The 15,843-nt window shown below is 37.5% G+C and overlaps 1 protein-coding gene across 6 annotated transcripts in view; it reads left to right on the top strand.

The window, feature by feature from the left end:
- The window catches only part of NR1H4 (nuclear receptor subfamily 1 group H member 4), a 37,235-nt gene extending 21,743 nt beyond the window's left edge, over positions 1-15,492 (top strand). For 5 of the 6 annotated variants that reach the window (XM_048302428.1, XM_048302431.1, XM_048302427.1 and 2 more), the window contains 6 exons: positions 2,265-2,398; positions 2,931-3,029; positions 3,621-3,720; positions 4,659-4,805; positions 13,475-13,588; positions 14,639-15,492. In XM_048302428.1, coding sequence (XP_048158385.1) covers positions 2,265-2,398; positions 2,931-3,029; positions 3,621-3,720; positions 4,659-4,805; positions 13,475-13,588; positions 14,639-14,877 — 833 coding nt within the window. In that variant the 3' untranslated portion in view covers positions 14,878-15,492. The other variant, XM_048302433.1, reaches the window with a different exon arrangement.
- The last annotated feature ends 351 nt before the right edge of the window (positions 15,493-15,843 follow it).

Below are 15,843 nucleotides of genomic sequence, written 5' to 3'. Positions count from 1 at the left end.
TACGCATTTTGTAGGATTGTAATTGCAAGTTCTGTGGATTCTTTTTTTCCTCTGAACAAGGAGGTAAAGTATTATAAATATTTATGACACAGCTACTCAGCAATCTTTCTCCTGCCCTTTATGTGAAAACTACAGACAGACCAAAATTACTACCCATCAATTTCAGTCATTTGCTGTCATTTTGATCTAAACTGCAAGTTTCTTAGGTGAAATGTCTAGCTAGGGAAGACCCAGATTCTGCCACTCTTCCTGGAATTTAATACCCACTGAAACCTAGCTATCTCTGAGGTAAAAAGTGAAGTCTTGTCTCACACACGAGTTTTTCAGCTGACTTAAATGGAGCCAGAATAAGATATCAAGGGAACACTCACTAGCAGGAAGCATGAGAAAAATCTGTCTTAATGCTTAAGGCACACGTAAAGCAAATTTTCCCTAGGAAGGCAATAGACCAGATCCTAAACTGGTGGAAAATAGCACAAGCCTATTAACAGAACCAAAGATTGCACTGAATAATTTAGAAAAAGAAATCTATGGTGTTGTGTGGCACCACAAATTACATGGCTTGATACCAATTATTATCTCCATCATTCCTATTCCCTCCTTTTTCCTTTCAAGGTATTCTTTGAAGGTCTTATTTTAATCATGTAAATTTCCTCTTTTCTCAGCAGTTCAGGTAGGTCATTTTATATAGGGCTTAAACAGGAAATTAAAAACATTCACAATGAGATTCACTGGTTTCATTGTATCTTCCTCCACATCATATACTCAGTGAATGAGCCTCTTTTCCTGCTCTGCATTTTTAAAGGTGAAGAATGGGAGGAAAGGAAAGGAAAGGAAAGGAAAGGAAAGGAAAGGAAAGGAAAGGAAAGGAAAGGAAAGGAAAGGAAAGGAAAGGAAAGGAAAGGAAAGAAAAAAGAAAAGAAAAGAAAAGAAGAAAAAAAAGAAAAGAAAGAGAGAAAGAAAGAAAGAAAGAGAAAAAGAAAGAAAGAGAGAAAGAAAGAAAGAGAAAGAAAGAAAGAAAAAGAAAGAAAGAAAGAAAGAAAGAAAGAAAGAAAGAGAAAGAAAGAAAGAAAGAAAAAGAAAGAAAGAAAAAGAAAGAGGAAGGAAGGAAGGAAGGAAGGAAGGAAGGAAGGAAGGAAGGAAGGAAGGAAGGAAGGAAGGAAGGAGAGAAAGAAAGAAAGAAAGAAAGAAAGAAAGAAAGAAAGAAAGAAAGAAAGAAAGAAAGAGAAAGTCCTGTGCTGATAGGTTTATTTTTAGATGAATACTTAGGTGATTACTTTTTCATTTGTGATTTCTGTCTTCCACAGATTGTGTAGGGTACCTATTGTTCCTTTCTTTTGTTAGCACAAGAAAATTGATAGTTTTTATGACATCCACAAAAGGATGCTCACTGGTTCAAGGTACTGAAATGTAGTCTAGAACAAAAGCACCTGAACAAAAAATCCCAAACCACAAATGCAAAAATCCTTTTATTAGGGCAAGTTAAACTCTATAATAAAACCAGGGCTTTATGCAATCCTCTAATACAATGAAAAGCAAAATAACAAGACCAGTTGGGTAACTTCTTAAATAAATATATTTTAAAGGTAGGTCTGCCAGTCTGAGTTACTTCTGAGTCTACGTTTTCAGCTGTTGGTCTACCTGTGTAGAGATGCAGTAATGGCTAAAGCCCTGGAGTCCCCTCTTCTGAGTGGGCTTTCTTTCCAAAGATTCTGCACAACAGACCTAATATTGCTTAAAGATTATTGAAAACACCCAAAGCTCTTTGTGTAAGAACAGCTGCACCTCAGTCACTACTCTGGATTAGAGCAAAAGTGCATTATTTTGATGACAGTCTTCCAGTTGTTCCTATTTATTGCACTTTGGTTTAGGTCTCGGGGCACAGGAAAGGCTTTTCTCTTGTATAAAACTAAACCAAAGGCACAATTCTCCCATCACTAACAGGTTTTTTGCCTGTAAGAATAGATTAGAGTTGGTCCAAAGGAAGACCCCTGACATGCTCAGTGTGTGAATGCTGGGTTAGCAGAACCAACTGTGTTGCTCTGCAGATGAGCTCCATGTGGGCTAGACTATTTATCGTGTGTACCTAGCTTGTCTCATTAGACTCACATCCAAAGATAATGACGCATTCAGGAGATGATCTGCACAGGTAAGCGGGGTTGTTAGTGTAAAGAGCATTCGTGGGCATGTTTATGTACCTCTTCAATGCTTCAGGCATATATAAGTTCATATATGAATGCTTTATGTTGCATTATGTGTCCTAGGTCTCTTAACAGAGATACAGTGCAAGTCAAAAAGGCTACGGAAAAATGTGAAGCAGCCCCCAGATCACACAGTCGATGAAGACAACGAAGGCCATGATGTGAAACAAGTAACATCTACAACTAAAATATATAGGGTAAGAGAATTCTTGTAATAGTTCATACAGTAGTGGTGATGTTTGATTTTTGTTAAATGCATCTAGTACAGTGAATAAAGAGTATTGAAAGCTCTCTGGAGCTACCTGTATTAATTAAAACTCCATCTTCCACCAAGTCAAGGAAATACCTTGAGTGTAAAAGTAGTTCTGATAATTTTTTAGTCAAAACTCTGTAAGGCATGTGTAAGATCCATGCAGTATTTTTTCTGTGGTACATATATCACATACAGTGAGGTGTGATATTAAAACTCTAACATACCTAGTTATATGCTAAACATTTCCTAATTTCTGATAAATAACCACACAAACCTATGCAGTTTAAAAACATTATATACCTCTCTTCTGTACACTTCTACAAAAACCTCAGTAACAAGCAAACCTCTTATCTCCTTGGTCTTCAAATGGTGAAAAATAGATGTATAGATCTTGCCTAAATCAAGAAATTCTACATCATTACTATGACTGCATTTCGTGATGGGCGTTGTTTTTTGTTTTTTTTTTGCCAGTATAGGAGAAGGTAGAATTTACCCCAGAACAGCAGAAACTTCTTAATTATATTATGGATTCATACAGTAAACAAAAAATACCACAGGAGGTGTCAAAAAAACTAGTAAGTATATTGACAAATTCATTCTTGAAAAACTGATAATAAAGCTGAGGATTACACAGCAAAAAATACTTGTAGTCAGCATAAGTAGGTACAGTAAAGTAGAGCAAACTATGGGTAAAAGCTTACAGTCAAAGTATGCTGAAACTGGGGCAGAATCTTTCCCATTCAGTCAACAGTTAGACCACATCTTTGTCTATCAAACTTAAATGTTAAGAAAAAGCTTTCAACTCTAGAATAAGACTTTTATGATCAAATCTAACCTTTGCTGATTGGAGCTTTGTTTTTCCATTGTCAGTATAGGCAGTGATTTGAGTTTGACTTGCTGTCAATCTTCCTTTCTATAAAGACACCAGCCTGGAAGCTTGAAAATAATTTCTAGAGGAAAAGATACTCTTATGTGTATCTAAGATACTCTTATGTCTACTTCTTATGCTGCCTTCCAAAATACTTTGGTTTGCCAAGATTGGAGACAAATTACAATATTTGGTGGAACTCTTGCCTGGTCCAGTCCAATAGTTCTTGTATTTTATGCTCTTAAATGTGAAATGTCAGTGAAAATTAACAGATTTTGTTTGGTTTAATTTTTAACAGTTAAACGAGGAATTCAGTGCTGAAGGAAATTTTCTGATTTTAACAGAAATGGCTACCAGTCATGTGCAGGTTCTTGTGGAATTCACTAAAAAACTACCAGGTATATCCAGCATGTTGGGGCAAATTTTGTTATTGCAAGGTTTACATGCCTTTCTGTTGCCTTTTGGCAATAGTTGTGTATATTTTGAAGACTATAAAACAATTCCTGCTCCTTCTACACATTGCTTAGATACTTTAGATACAAAGCACAAAGGTGCTTTGTTCTCAGAAGAATAGTAGGTTGAGCAATCCAAACTCTGCCACTCCAAGATGTGGCACCCTTTAGCTATGGACAAACAAAATGCTCAGAAAAGGGATTGTGTCTGTAGAGAGATTTTATTTCTATATATTGCTGCAATGCCAAATAGTCTGCCTCTAAATTAACACTTTCTAGACTCTACTTCATGCCCTTTGCTGCCTTTCTAGAAATGCCTCTAGGTTATAACATCCACTGAATTGTGAGTCCCATGCAAGAACTTTCTCTAGTTGGTGGCACCAGTATTTATGGTCCTGGCACAATGTGTTATGGACAAATGCTGAAAATCTGAGTTTATTAGCATTTTTTCAACTCTCAAGTTGATGTTACCTCAAGACTGAATACTGGGCATATGGTAGAGGTCCCCTTTAACTAAGGAAGGTGCATTGTAACACTGAAAGCAGCATGGCAGTGGGGAAGGCACGTAGAGAGCTCTGGTGGAAACATGACAGAAGATATTATGGAGCTAGACAAAATTCTCACTATTGGTTATGCTACACCACATTTTGCTTATCCTCTAAAAGTACCCTGAAAACAAACACACGTGTAATCCTCATAAACTTTGGGGAGGTTCAAATCAGTGTCACTTTCTGAAGTCTGGGTTTCAATTTCTGCAGCACTTGGCAACCCTACTGACACCAGCATCAAGGTTATGCAGATGTGTGGCACCTCACGTGCAGGAATTTCAGGACAGAAAGAAGTGGGAACTTCTACTGTCTGACTTATCTCTAATGTCTCCTCAGGCTTCCAAACCCTTGATCATGAAGACCAGATTGCTTTGCTGAAGGGCTCAGCAGTAGAAGCAATGTTCCTCCGTTCAGCTGAGATCTTCAGCAGGAAACTTCCTACGGGACATACTTTCCTTTTAGAAGAAAGAATTCGCAATAGTGGTAGGTATCTTGTTTAGTGAGGCAAAAACAAACCACACCATTGCAACTTCTGTGTCAGTATTTGGCCCTTGGAAAGCTAGAGTAAGATTGTTTAGTAGCATTGAGACAGATTTATCTGAATGTTTTTATGTTAACTAGAACAAATCTAACTCAGCCTTGAGTCTAAAGTTCATAAGGTAAAGGTTTCTTTACAAGTACTTTGCAAGTATTATCAATAACGCTACATCAAATAAAACTAGTGCATGTCTCCAACGATAAGCATGAAAGAATGATGAAGAAGAAATAGTACCATTTCAAATTGTTCACACACAGTATTGGTAATTATGCTTTCAAAGGCAATCCCTATAAGAAGAAAAGAAAAAAAGATTTTAGGATGTTACTGGAGATGACTGAAGGCAAGCACCTATTCTTAGGGATGTTTTGGTAAAATTGAATCACACTGCACAAAGTGCATAAAAGAATTACAAATACAGCATTTTCTCTGTATGTTTTCTGCTTCTTAAAGTCAATCAAAAGCTCAGTGACTCTGATAAATTCCACTGGTCCTAGACATAAATATTAATAATTATGAAAAGCCAAATGGGGCTAGATATTGTTCCTTAAGAGCAGGAAAATTGTGTTTTGCATTATTATGCATTCTTTGTGCTCCACCAATGCAATACTGAATGTTTTGCATTTTTCTGTATTGATCAGCAAGCTTTATCCAACCCTCAGCTACCTATTGCTGAATATTCAAAGAAATCAACAATTCTGAATCAGAGAGTCAGTCTGTAGATTCTGGCTTCTGACTTTCCTTTTTAAGGATCAGAAAGAGAAGAGACAGAAGAACATGTAACCTCAATATTATTCATGGAAATGGACTTGAATTCAGTTCAGAAAGTTCTACTGATGTAAGCAAAATTAAGCCAATGCTTATATATTTAATGCACTGAAAAGGAGTCAGAAAACTTGAGAATAATGCACTAGCTGAACGTATGTATTTATTTCGGCTTAGCACACTCGTTTCTAAGTTTATAATTAGTAGGTTTTTATATTTCTTTCATTTTGATTGATTATAAGAGGTTACTCTTTGATGAACTGGAAACAGGGACTTCCAGAGTGATATGAATAGCTTCTGGTCCAAGTTCTGCAGGCAGGGAAGTATGCCAAGAAGGCCAGATATATTTCCTGGAAACTGTAATGAGTTGTCATGGATCCAAATGTCTTCATTAAGAGATTTTTTTACTGGATTATAACCCCCATTTTTGATAAAAATAGGTTTTAGAGAAAGAAATCCATATGGCAACATGATTACTGAAACCTTCTCTAATCTGTACAGTGAATATCAAGCTTCTTTGTTCAGGGTATCAACTGTTCATTAAATAAACCCCAGAAGCAAGAAATACTTGAAGCCAGAACATAGCATAAGCCATTATGTCATACCAGTAATCTTTCCTTAGTCATAATTTTAAAATATTCTATTAATTCTTTGCAACTACTGAATCCAGATGAGATGCAATTTTTTTTTTTTTAGTTTGTACTAGATTCATGACAACACAACTGGCTGGAATACTACATTTTATCCTGCCTTAGTATTATTTACCTGTCATGTCACAGATTTTAAAAAGAAACATTTAGTGTAGAACAAATTTTCAAGACAAGTAACAATTTCAAATGTATTGTTTATGCCAAAGGAAGACTTTTTCTGCAGAGAAAAAAACCAAGGTAAATTAAAAGCAAATTCTTAGACCAAAAAACAGGGCTAAATAGTTCTAAAGAAATGAAACACAGTACCTTTTAAAATATGTGTGCGTGTATAAACACAAACGTGTATCTTCTTGCTCTTGGAAGACGCTTTCTAAACCATCTTCCCTCAAGCCAGGATCAAGTTGAAGACATAAGAGGAAACACTGATATTAGAACTTCTCCCTCCCTGTATTACAGGAAGATAATGTATTATCCAGCTTACTGCTGCTGACTGCATTCTTTCCTTCTATTAAGAGCCAGAATACAGAAAAAAATAACCTTTCCCTTATAGTTTATTTCTCTACTTCTGCAAATTCAAGCCTACTTTAAAACATTTTCCCCTGCTGCCTTTAAGGGGGCTGTGACAATAAATAACAAAAGCAGCTTGTAAATCTTTGCATTTGTAGTTTAATTACTGCTACTAGACCTATTTAATTTCTAGATAAATAAAACTTTGAAATAGTTTTAAAATATCTACTATGGAAATAGCTTATTTTTGTGGCTTAAATCCTCATTATTTTCATGTGTCCAAGTTTGAACAAAATGAAGGAAAGGCATATGAATTCTTTTGTTATCATTGTTTACACATACAGCTTTCAATGTTATTTCAGTAATATGTAATATAAATTAGAGTAAAATAAAAATATTACAAATATTTAATATTAAAAATATCAAATATTATGCAGTTCACACCCCTGCATGTCATAGGACTCAACACCAGGGCTCTAGGTTTCATAATAGCCTGTACCCAATGTGACCTTAGAGTAGAAATGTAAGCAGTCTTCTCCAGTGTTAACCAGTAACAACAAACACTACTGCCCATTATGTTATAGACTGGTCCAAGAGATAGGACTGGCCAGAAGAGATTATATCCCTCTTTTTACATACACCTCACTGGAAAACAAACAAAAATCTAAAAAAACAAACACACAAACAAAAAAGGCTAAATGCAGCAAACTGAAACCTACAAAGACAATAGAGAGCATCAGAAGAAGTTCAGTGATGGCTGAGTGGGAGTTTAAAAATCAAGTTTATAGGTAATAAATGAAAAAACAGCATCAGGATTATTTATGGCTCCTAGGGAGGTCCTAAACCTTTTCATGCCAGCAGCCATTAATTGTTGCTGTTAGTCAGAATTTCTGTCCGTATATTTTCAGGTACAGACTAATGCTTGAATATCACATACGTTCTATTGTCAAGCTTTGATGCCTGTATCCATAAAATCAGGGAGGGTGGTGGTGATCCTGCCTAAAAGTCACAAGCTGTCCAGACTTCTGTCACCTGCCACCATGTCCACTTTGAAGCTGCTCTCATCTATTAATATTTATGTCTTCTCCAGTCTGATTGTATGGAATGTTGGGGTTTTTTTTCTGATAAGGAAGTCAGAGATCTGGTGGTGATGACCTTTGAGCGTTATCAGCATTCATTTTCATTCTCATGCTGATGAGGTGTATTTTTATTTCTCAGCTTGTGCCTATTGCTCAAGTCCTGCTGCACCTCAGAGACTGCCTTTGTGCCCTGATGGTCTTTCTCCATAACCCCTTATGAAAATTCGTGCATCAGCTGCTTGTGTGACTGAAATCCTCTCCTACGCACTCTAATATTGAGACTTAATGAGAAATACAGACATTTTATTTAATGTTACTGAGATTTGGTGCCATTTACTCATCTTATTTGATGCTTCACTGTGCATATACCACATTGTGATTGACTCACTTGGTGAAAGGCTGACATTCCAGTAATTTAATGCTTAGTGTTTTTCTGTTATTTTGAAAGCAAATTCTCCCCATTATTGAGCAGTACAGTATTTTTAAAAAAACAGAGCTGAGATACAGAAATTTTTCTCTGTGAGCATTTGTAGTTTGTTTTGCTAAAGATACCAGGTTTCAGTGGTCATGAAAAGACAGAGATTTTTATTTCATCATTTTACTCTACAGAGCAATTCTAGGAATTTGAGTATTGGGAAATAAAATACTACCTGGTATTGACAGAAAAGGAATATCTGGACCCAAATTTTAAGTTGGCAGCAGGACATGTGACATTGTGAAATACACTGTTGTCTTCCTGGATGGGTTACAGGTGCTGAAGTACACTCAGATCCAAAGTAAAAAAAAAAAAAATAGCTGCACTTTCAAAGCATTGGCAAGAGACCACCTTTTGCCATTGAATGTGGGATACAAAGTTCACATTGATTTGGATAAGAGGCTCCTGCAACCAAAAGCAAAGTTTGTTATTGGAACACGGATAATTTCCATTGCCCTTGTCTTCTATCATTTAGTTATTAGTACTGAGCAAGGGTGCTGCTTCAGGACCCCACTGTGCCGGGGTTTGTGCAGAGAAATGAAATGATCTTCACTGACGTGTCCAAAGTGTCTAACTCTCCCAACAGTCGTGTGCATCCTCGTGGAAGGAGACACATCATCCTGTGGCTCAAGGCAAAACTGGCACACTGCCCAAAACATTTAGAAATTTGGACCACTTTAAAATACAAAATATAGGAAAGAGCTTTTCTGTTCACACACCTTTCCTGCACAATCTACCACACCGACTCTTCCAGTGATAGGTTCCTGAGTAATAAATACAGTTGCTAAAATTATTTAAATCATATATACAGAATAGATCTATACCATGAAAGCAAGAACAGACGTCAGGGACCTGACCTCTTTTCTTCTGCATAAGTGTGCTTCTTCAGGCCAAAAACTTTTTTAGACTCTGCCTATGAAGACTAGCTCAAGCAGTGCAGATGCTGCTAACTGTGTGCCAGACCACATTTCTCTCCTGACTGCAGGCACTCAGGCCACTGCCAAAGGAGGGTATGAGGCAAGGTCATTTGCACCCTCCTTGCAGGCTTGGTTTGTTTGGGTTTTTTTAAGCTAAGGCTTCTTTGCTTGCAATTATGACTTAACAGAGGTCCTATGGATTGCTTTAAAGAAGGGGGGGGGGTTTGCTACTTCGTTTTGAGTTCTGCTCCACACATGCTAACTTCTCATTTAAGTTGGCTATTTAACCCCTACAAGATAATGACAGACAGAAGAGCATGTGCCTATGCTCTGCTGTGTCTTCTCTCCTGGCTAGATTTTCCCCTATCTGGCACTCAGCATCAAGGGGGTGAATTTGATCAGTGTTTAAAGGATCACTGATGCATTTGAATAGCTCAGAAGGGAGAGCTAATAAGCAGCATGAAAAGCAATTCTGGTGGATGGAACAATGTGAAAGATAAAATGTAAGTTTGTGAGTAATTAGAATATTTTATTTGCATAAAGCAGCTACTAATATACCTTTGGTTTCATATTCACTAACACCTCAATCTTTATCAAGAAAAAACGATCTCTATCTATATTAATAACACAGTGCTAGTTACTGTTAATTAGCATTTACTCTCAAGCTTTCTTCTTGCAATAGATTAATTATTCAGTTTTACAAAACAGAAAAAAATAGAAGACAGAATGCTGTCTCAAAAAGCTGTCAATACTGACTTGATATAACAGTAAAAACACCTATTCCAGGATTATGTTAAACAGATAATTATTCACGGCCTGAAACTGCAAACTTTATGAAAGTATCAGTGATCTTACCTTCATAGAAAAATCATAGCAACAAAACTCTAAAAAAGGCAAGGTGTAGAGTAATGCTGTTTCTTGGGCTACAGATGGAGATGAAGTTGTGCAAGGAAGGGGTGTTGAATGAATAATGTTCATGGGTTTAAATCTGCTCTAGTCTGATGCTGCAAAGCTGCACTCAGTAAAGCTTTTATTTCCCACTGACTACGCTTGGGTTTACAGCCAGACATACATGAACATAAAGAAATAATCAAACAACCTGCAGTATGCTGACGGAGTTGGGCTGGCGGTTAGGTAGGGATCTGTGTAACGTGGAAAGATGCCCAATGACATATGAAGGATGAGCATGTTCTTACTGCCACAATGCTGCATGAACCAAGGGTTTTGAAACCCTTTTGAAAAAAGTTAGGAAGGAGGTACTATTAGCAGTGACCAGGAAGCTCTGCCTGCCTGACAGCACTGTGCAGGGCTCTTGTCTGATCTAAATATAGAGGGTTAGGCGGAACTAACTTTTCTGTTCTCAATGAGGCCAGAAATATAATTTCATCTATTTGATTTTTTTTTTCACTTTTGGGTATAACTTGTACTAATGACATTGGGAAAATCACATAACTCATTTCTTCTCTAGCCTTTCCAGTTACAAGCACCAAATCACCTTTAATTCTTGTTCTGATAATCTGAATTGAAGTGACAACATCTCGTACAGTAGCTAGGAAAAAAAGTAAGAACTATAAACATCTGTTTCCTATGTTTCCTGCCTTTTTTTTCTTTCTGTTGGAGCTTATTAAATCCAAACCGAAGCGTTTACAATCACATTAGAAAACAGCCCCCTCTTGTGACGAAAAAGCAATTTGTGTAATGTGCATACAGGAAGATGAAGTACTAACAGGGAAACTCCAGCATAGGCGGGATGACAGCAAAACTACTAACCAAGGAAAGAGTCCATTATCCTAGTTTCGTAATTGTTAATTTTTAATGGGGTTTTTTTTTCATTATTGCCTTGTGACATATATCAATTCAAAGATTTTGAAGTTCTGTTCTCCTTAGGAAAAGTGATAAAACACTTGAATTGCTGAAACATCCCTTTCTACTCCCTCCCATCTCTACGGTTTTATTTCTCTGTTTGCAGTACACTAATGCAGAGTTCTCGGCAGTAATTTCATTTGCTTCCACATCTATACTCATTTTTTCTTCACCTATTTATACTTCAGTTTCTTAAGGTTAGCTTATAAGCTTTCTGGGCAGGGATTGTTTTACTATATGCTTAGGCATTGTTTGGACCAGTGAGGAACTGAATTAGTTTTCCCACATCCTGTTTGCCAGCAACACTTTCATCCTTCTTCTGCTATATTGACAACAGGATTTGAGGAGTTTGGGATCACCAAAAGCAATTATTTCATCCAGCTGAAAGCAAACCTGACCTTCAAAAAAAAAAATCAAATTATGAATATGAGAAACAAATGATGGGAGTCTTAGTCACAGATCACTTCCTACCATTTCTTGTTTCCTGTCAAGACTATTGTGCCCAGAGGCACAATACCTTGCACAGAGACTTATAAAAATATCAAGTTTGTCTTGGACTTTTCTCATGCTGTTGCTGAGGTACTCATATCCATGAAAGGAATTCATTTGCTCTTCTTTAGGGCCCAGCTTTTTATTATTTTTTGTTTCTAGTTTCATGCAAACTGTGCTGCATATATGTGCTACTTACACACTATAAGGAACCTTGGCATTTAAAACCACCCAAGGGAAAGACAGGTGGTTCCCAAAAAGTTAGCAATAACAAGTATTCAAAATTTTAAGTAGTTAAGGTTGATGACTAACAACATAAGCCTTGCAGCACATTAGATGCTATGACTATTGTTTGCTCTGTAAGAAGGTCCAGCTGTGTTACTAACTTCTACAGGACGAGCTGACCCGCATCATATATATCTGCTTAATTTACTTAGACTCAGTAGTATTGAACTCATCACAAAAACAGGATTTGTGGCTTGTAATCTGAAGTGAACATAGGTTGTTTATGTCATGTGTTTAAACACATGACTCAGCCATAAAATAAACCACACCCTGCAAGACCATTCTTTCACTGCTGGGACACAAAACTATTCCACTGCTTGAAGTAAATTCACTGTCACAGCAAAATGTGACTATTTCATAGTTAAGTCAAGTGACTTCATGTTTCCTTTCTTTGAGTTCCACCTGCTGAGTTTCAGTTTGAATTTCCCCTACTGGAGGCACTCCAAACCTCCCTAGTCCTGGATTTCAGCTTTGTGTTGCACATAACACTCAAAACTGCATTATTTCATGTGGTTTCCAAGGCAAGTTATAAAGACTTCTAGAACAGCTCAAAATTAAGATTAAATCGACAAGACATCCTATGGCCCTCATCTGTGGGAACCAAGGAGGTTTCCATCCTTTCAGCCAAGGAAGGCCAAAAGACTCTTGCTGCAGAACCACTGGTTTGGATGTCTACACTGCTTCAGAGCTGCAAGCAGCTGCTGTCAATAGTCTAGTGTCTGCTCTGAGTGACTCACATACCATTTAAAAAAAGAATAATTTTGATGTCACAAGACTTACTTCTCTTTTACACCAAAGAGCAGGATGGAGTACATTTGTAATTTAAGGCTAACTAAGAACATTGTGACCTGATGACAAAGTCAGCAAGAAGAAGCCTCATTGGTATGCCTTAGTTTGGAAACCCCAAAGGCTTTCGCTGATGGTGAGAGAATCACATGATCCCATTCTTAAATAGGCCTGGATTTTAACTATTTTTGGCTCTGTATTTTATAATAATAAAATAATATTTTGATAATTATTTCATGCTTTAAGGTAATAGTTATTGCAAGCAAGTTGATCTTGGAGTACAGGTAATCCTAGACCTAACAAGAGTTTCAGGCTACATAAAAGGAGTAATTAAGCATCTTTATGGAGACAACTGAAGCAACTGCCCAAGGCAGTTAGCTGTAGAGTAGAGTTGGGCTAGAATTAAACCATACACCCTGAGAGGTTTCCGTATAACTAATGCAGAGACAGGGAACACAGGCACTGCTTCGCAAAGAGGATTATCAGCAGACAACGAGAAAACCACGTATGAGACTTGTCCTGAAGAGCCAGATGGACAAACCTGCAGAGTTAAATAAATTGTTTGAAAGAAAGACTTTGAAACTATGCAAAAAGAAATTGCCAGTGCTTGCCTGTGTCTAGTTTGCTCTGGAAAACAAGGATGTGCTTGCACTTTTGTAACTAATTGTCTTGCATCATGATTTCTGTAGTAGATTTCTCCCACAAAACAGTCAATACAAAATATGAAATAATTGCTGGGTAGCAATAAACCGACTGCTTCAATAATTAAGACATACTGTAACTATTTTTTCCTTCTCACAGGTATCTCAGATGAATTCATAACTCCCATGTTTAATTTTTATAAAAGCATTGGAGAGCTGAAGATGACACAGGAGGAATATGCACTGCTCACAGCCATAGTTATCCTGTCTCCAGGTAACTTCTCATCCAGAATTAAATATTAGTGATTTTGGAAAGAAAGCATGAGGAGCATGATGTGAGATTTGTAAAAACTTACATTCTACATGGAGTAAGAGAGCGTACGTGCTCATTCTGTCATATTTAAACCAGAAAACAAGCACACAAATACAAACTCCAAATGTCCTGCTACACCATTTGGTTTTGCATACAAGGAAAAAACTGCTTAAATAACCTGCTTTAAAGAATTACTGGTATCTCTTCACTGCTTAGCAAAACAGGCTTCCTCCTTCAGAAAACCCCAGATGTGGCTACATGCACATCACTACTGACCACCGTGGAATGCCACATTTTTTGGAGGGAAATTGGGAAACCCTATAGCTTAGAATAGAGTATGACAATGAAGGTCTTCAGCCTTTATTGGGAGGTTTCCAAATCAGGTTTCATGAAGGATGGGAACGTGAAGCATTTCCATCACTCTTTGAGTCAGTGTGTCTCAGGAGATTTTTTTACACCAAAAATCCCATTCTCCTCTTTCCCTCCCAATCCAAGTATCCAAACACATGCTTCCATATGAACAAAATAAAAAGATAAGTATTTTCTAACAAAGAAATTTAATATGAGGATGAAGATGTTTGATTTTGCCCTGGTGACCTGCTTGTACACTCTTCTCAACTGGCTAAATTCCCCAGGAGTACTACACCCCCAAGAACTTAGGGTGTTGCTCAGTTCTTGCAATGCACTGCAAGACATACTCTGGTGCAGAACCACATGGAAAGATGATGATAGAACTCCAGTGAAACATTGTAGAGTTAAAACACTTTGGTTTTTGAGAAGGTTAAATGTTTTCTCTAGCTAGAAGTGGGAAGCTTACATGAAAGCCCTAAAGCAAAAATACAGCATTAAACATTTTTATTTCATCTTATTTTCAGAATAAATATTCTTTGTGAACATCAGTGGTCAGTGAAAATATTTGAATATTTTTATATTAAGTTATCAGTGCAAATAATTGCAATGTATCAGAGAATATACTTGCTAATTACTTCTTTTCTTTAAAACCATAATCAGATCGACAATACATAAAGGACAGAGATTCTGTGGAAAGGCTTCAAGAACCACTACTGGATATTCTACAAAAAGTCTGCAAACTTCACCATCCAGATAACCCTCAACACTTTGCATGTCTTCTGGGTCGTCTCACAGAATTACGGACATTTAACCATCATCACGCAGAGATGTTGATGTCATGGAGAGTGAATGATCACAAATTCACACCTCTTCTCTGTGAGATCTGGGATGTGCAGTGATGGATACTTTTTTTAATTTTATTTTGGGAGATATATCTTTTAAAAGGACCACATAGCATTTATTTTCATAGAAAAGTATCCCACGGTGCATTATATTTTCTTTACTGCATTTTTATAGAAACATGCCATGGATTCATAGAAGTCATTTTGTTCACTATGCACAGAATATTGTACAGCTATCAGATCCTAACACATGAGTATAACTTTTTCTGTATTTATACCCTCTGATCAGAAAGAGCCCTCCAGCTCTTCAGAGGAACCCAATTAATTCCGGCTGCAACTAAGCTGATTGCAGTTACAGTTCCTCTGGAAAGAAATGGGGAAAAGTAAGTTTCCATTAATAATTTTTCATTGCAGGGCTTTTTTGTTCTTTACATCTGTCAAAGAATATATTCCAGATAGTTACAGTAATAAACCAGCTGAAATGGTTAATACCACGGTCATTTGCTGTTCAACTCTGAAATGTGTTCATGTGAGGTATGCAAGGTGTTATTTCTTCACAAGATGAAGAATTATGTAATGGAGAATAGCCACACACACACAAAATCTCTTTTCATGATACATGTAACTTCAATTGCATTATTATTTCAAAGTAAAAATTACAGAGTATCTCTACTTTGTGGAAGTGCGTCACAGGTTATTTTGCTTTATGACTTTGATTGCTGGTGCTTAATGGCTCTGAAAAACACCATCAGCAGCATCCCTGGAACTGGTAAGTGTGTCTGGATGCTGCGCGCGGCGGTGCGGACTCTCTGATGCGGCCGGGGGCTGCAGGCACGGTGCGGGGTTTCCTTGTACCGGGGTCCGCTCCCAGCAGCGGTGTGCCGAGCGCTGCGCGGCGGAAGGCTCCGGGCGCAGAACGCCGACTGCCACGGGGCCCCTTCGGCTCTCAGCTCCCGGGGGTGCAGCAGGGCGATGTCCCAGCCCGGGGGCGATGTCCCAGCCCGGGGGCGATGTCCCAGCCCG

Source organism: Corvus hawaiiensis, chromosome 4 (assembly GCF_020740725.1).
Source record: "Corvus hawaiiensis isolate bCorHaw1 chromosome 4, bCorHaw1.pri.cur, whole genome shotgun sequence".
NCBI classification, from domain to species: Eukaryota; Metazoa; Chordata; class Aves; order Passeriformes; family Corvidae; genus Corvus; species Corvus hawaiiensis.
Note: the sequence above shows the minus strand (reverse complement) of the source record. Positions and strands in the feature narration are given on the sequence as shown.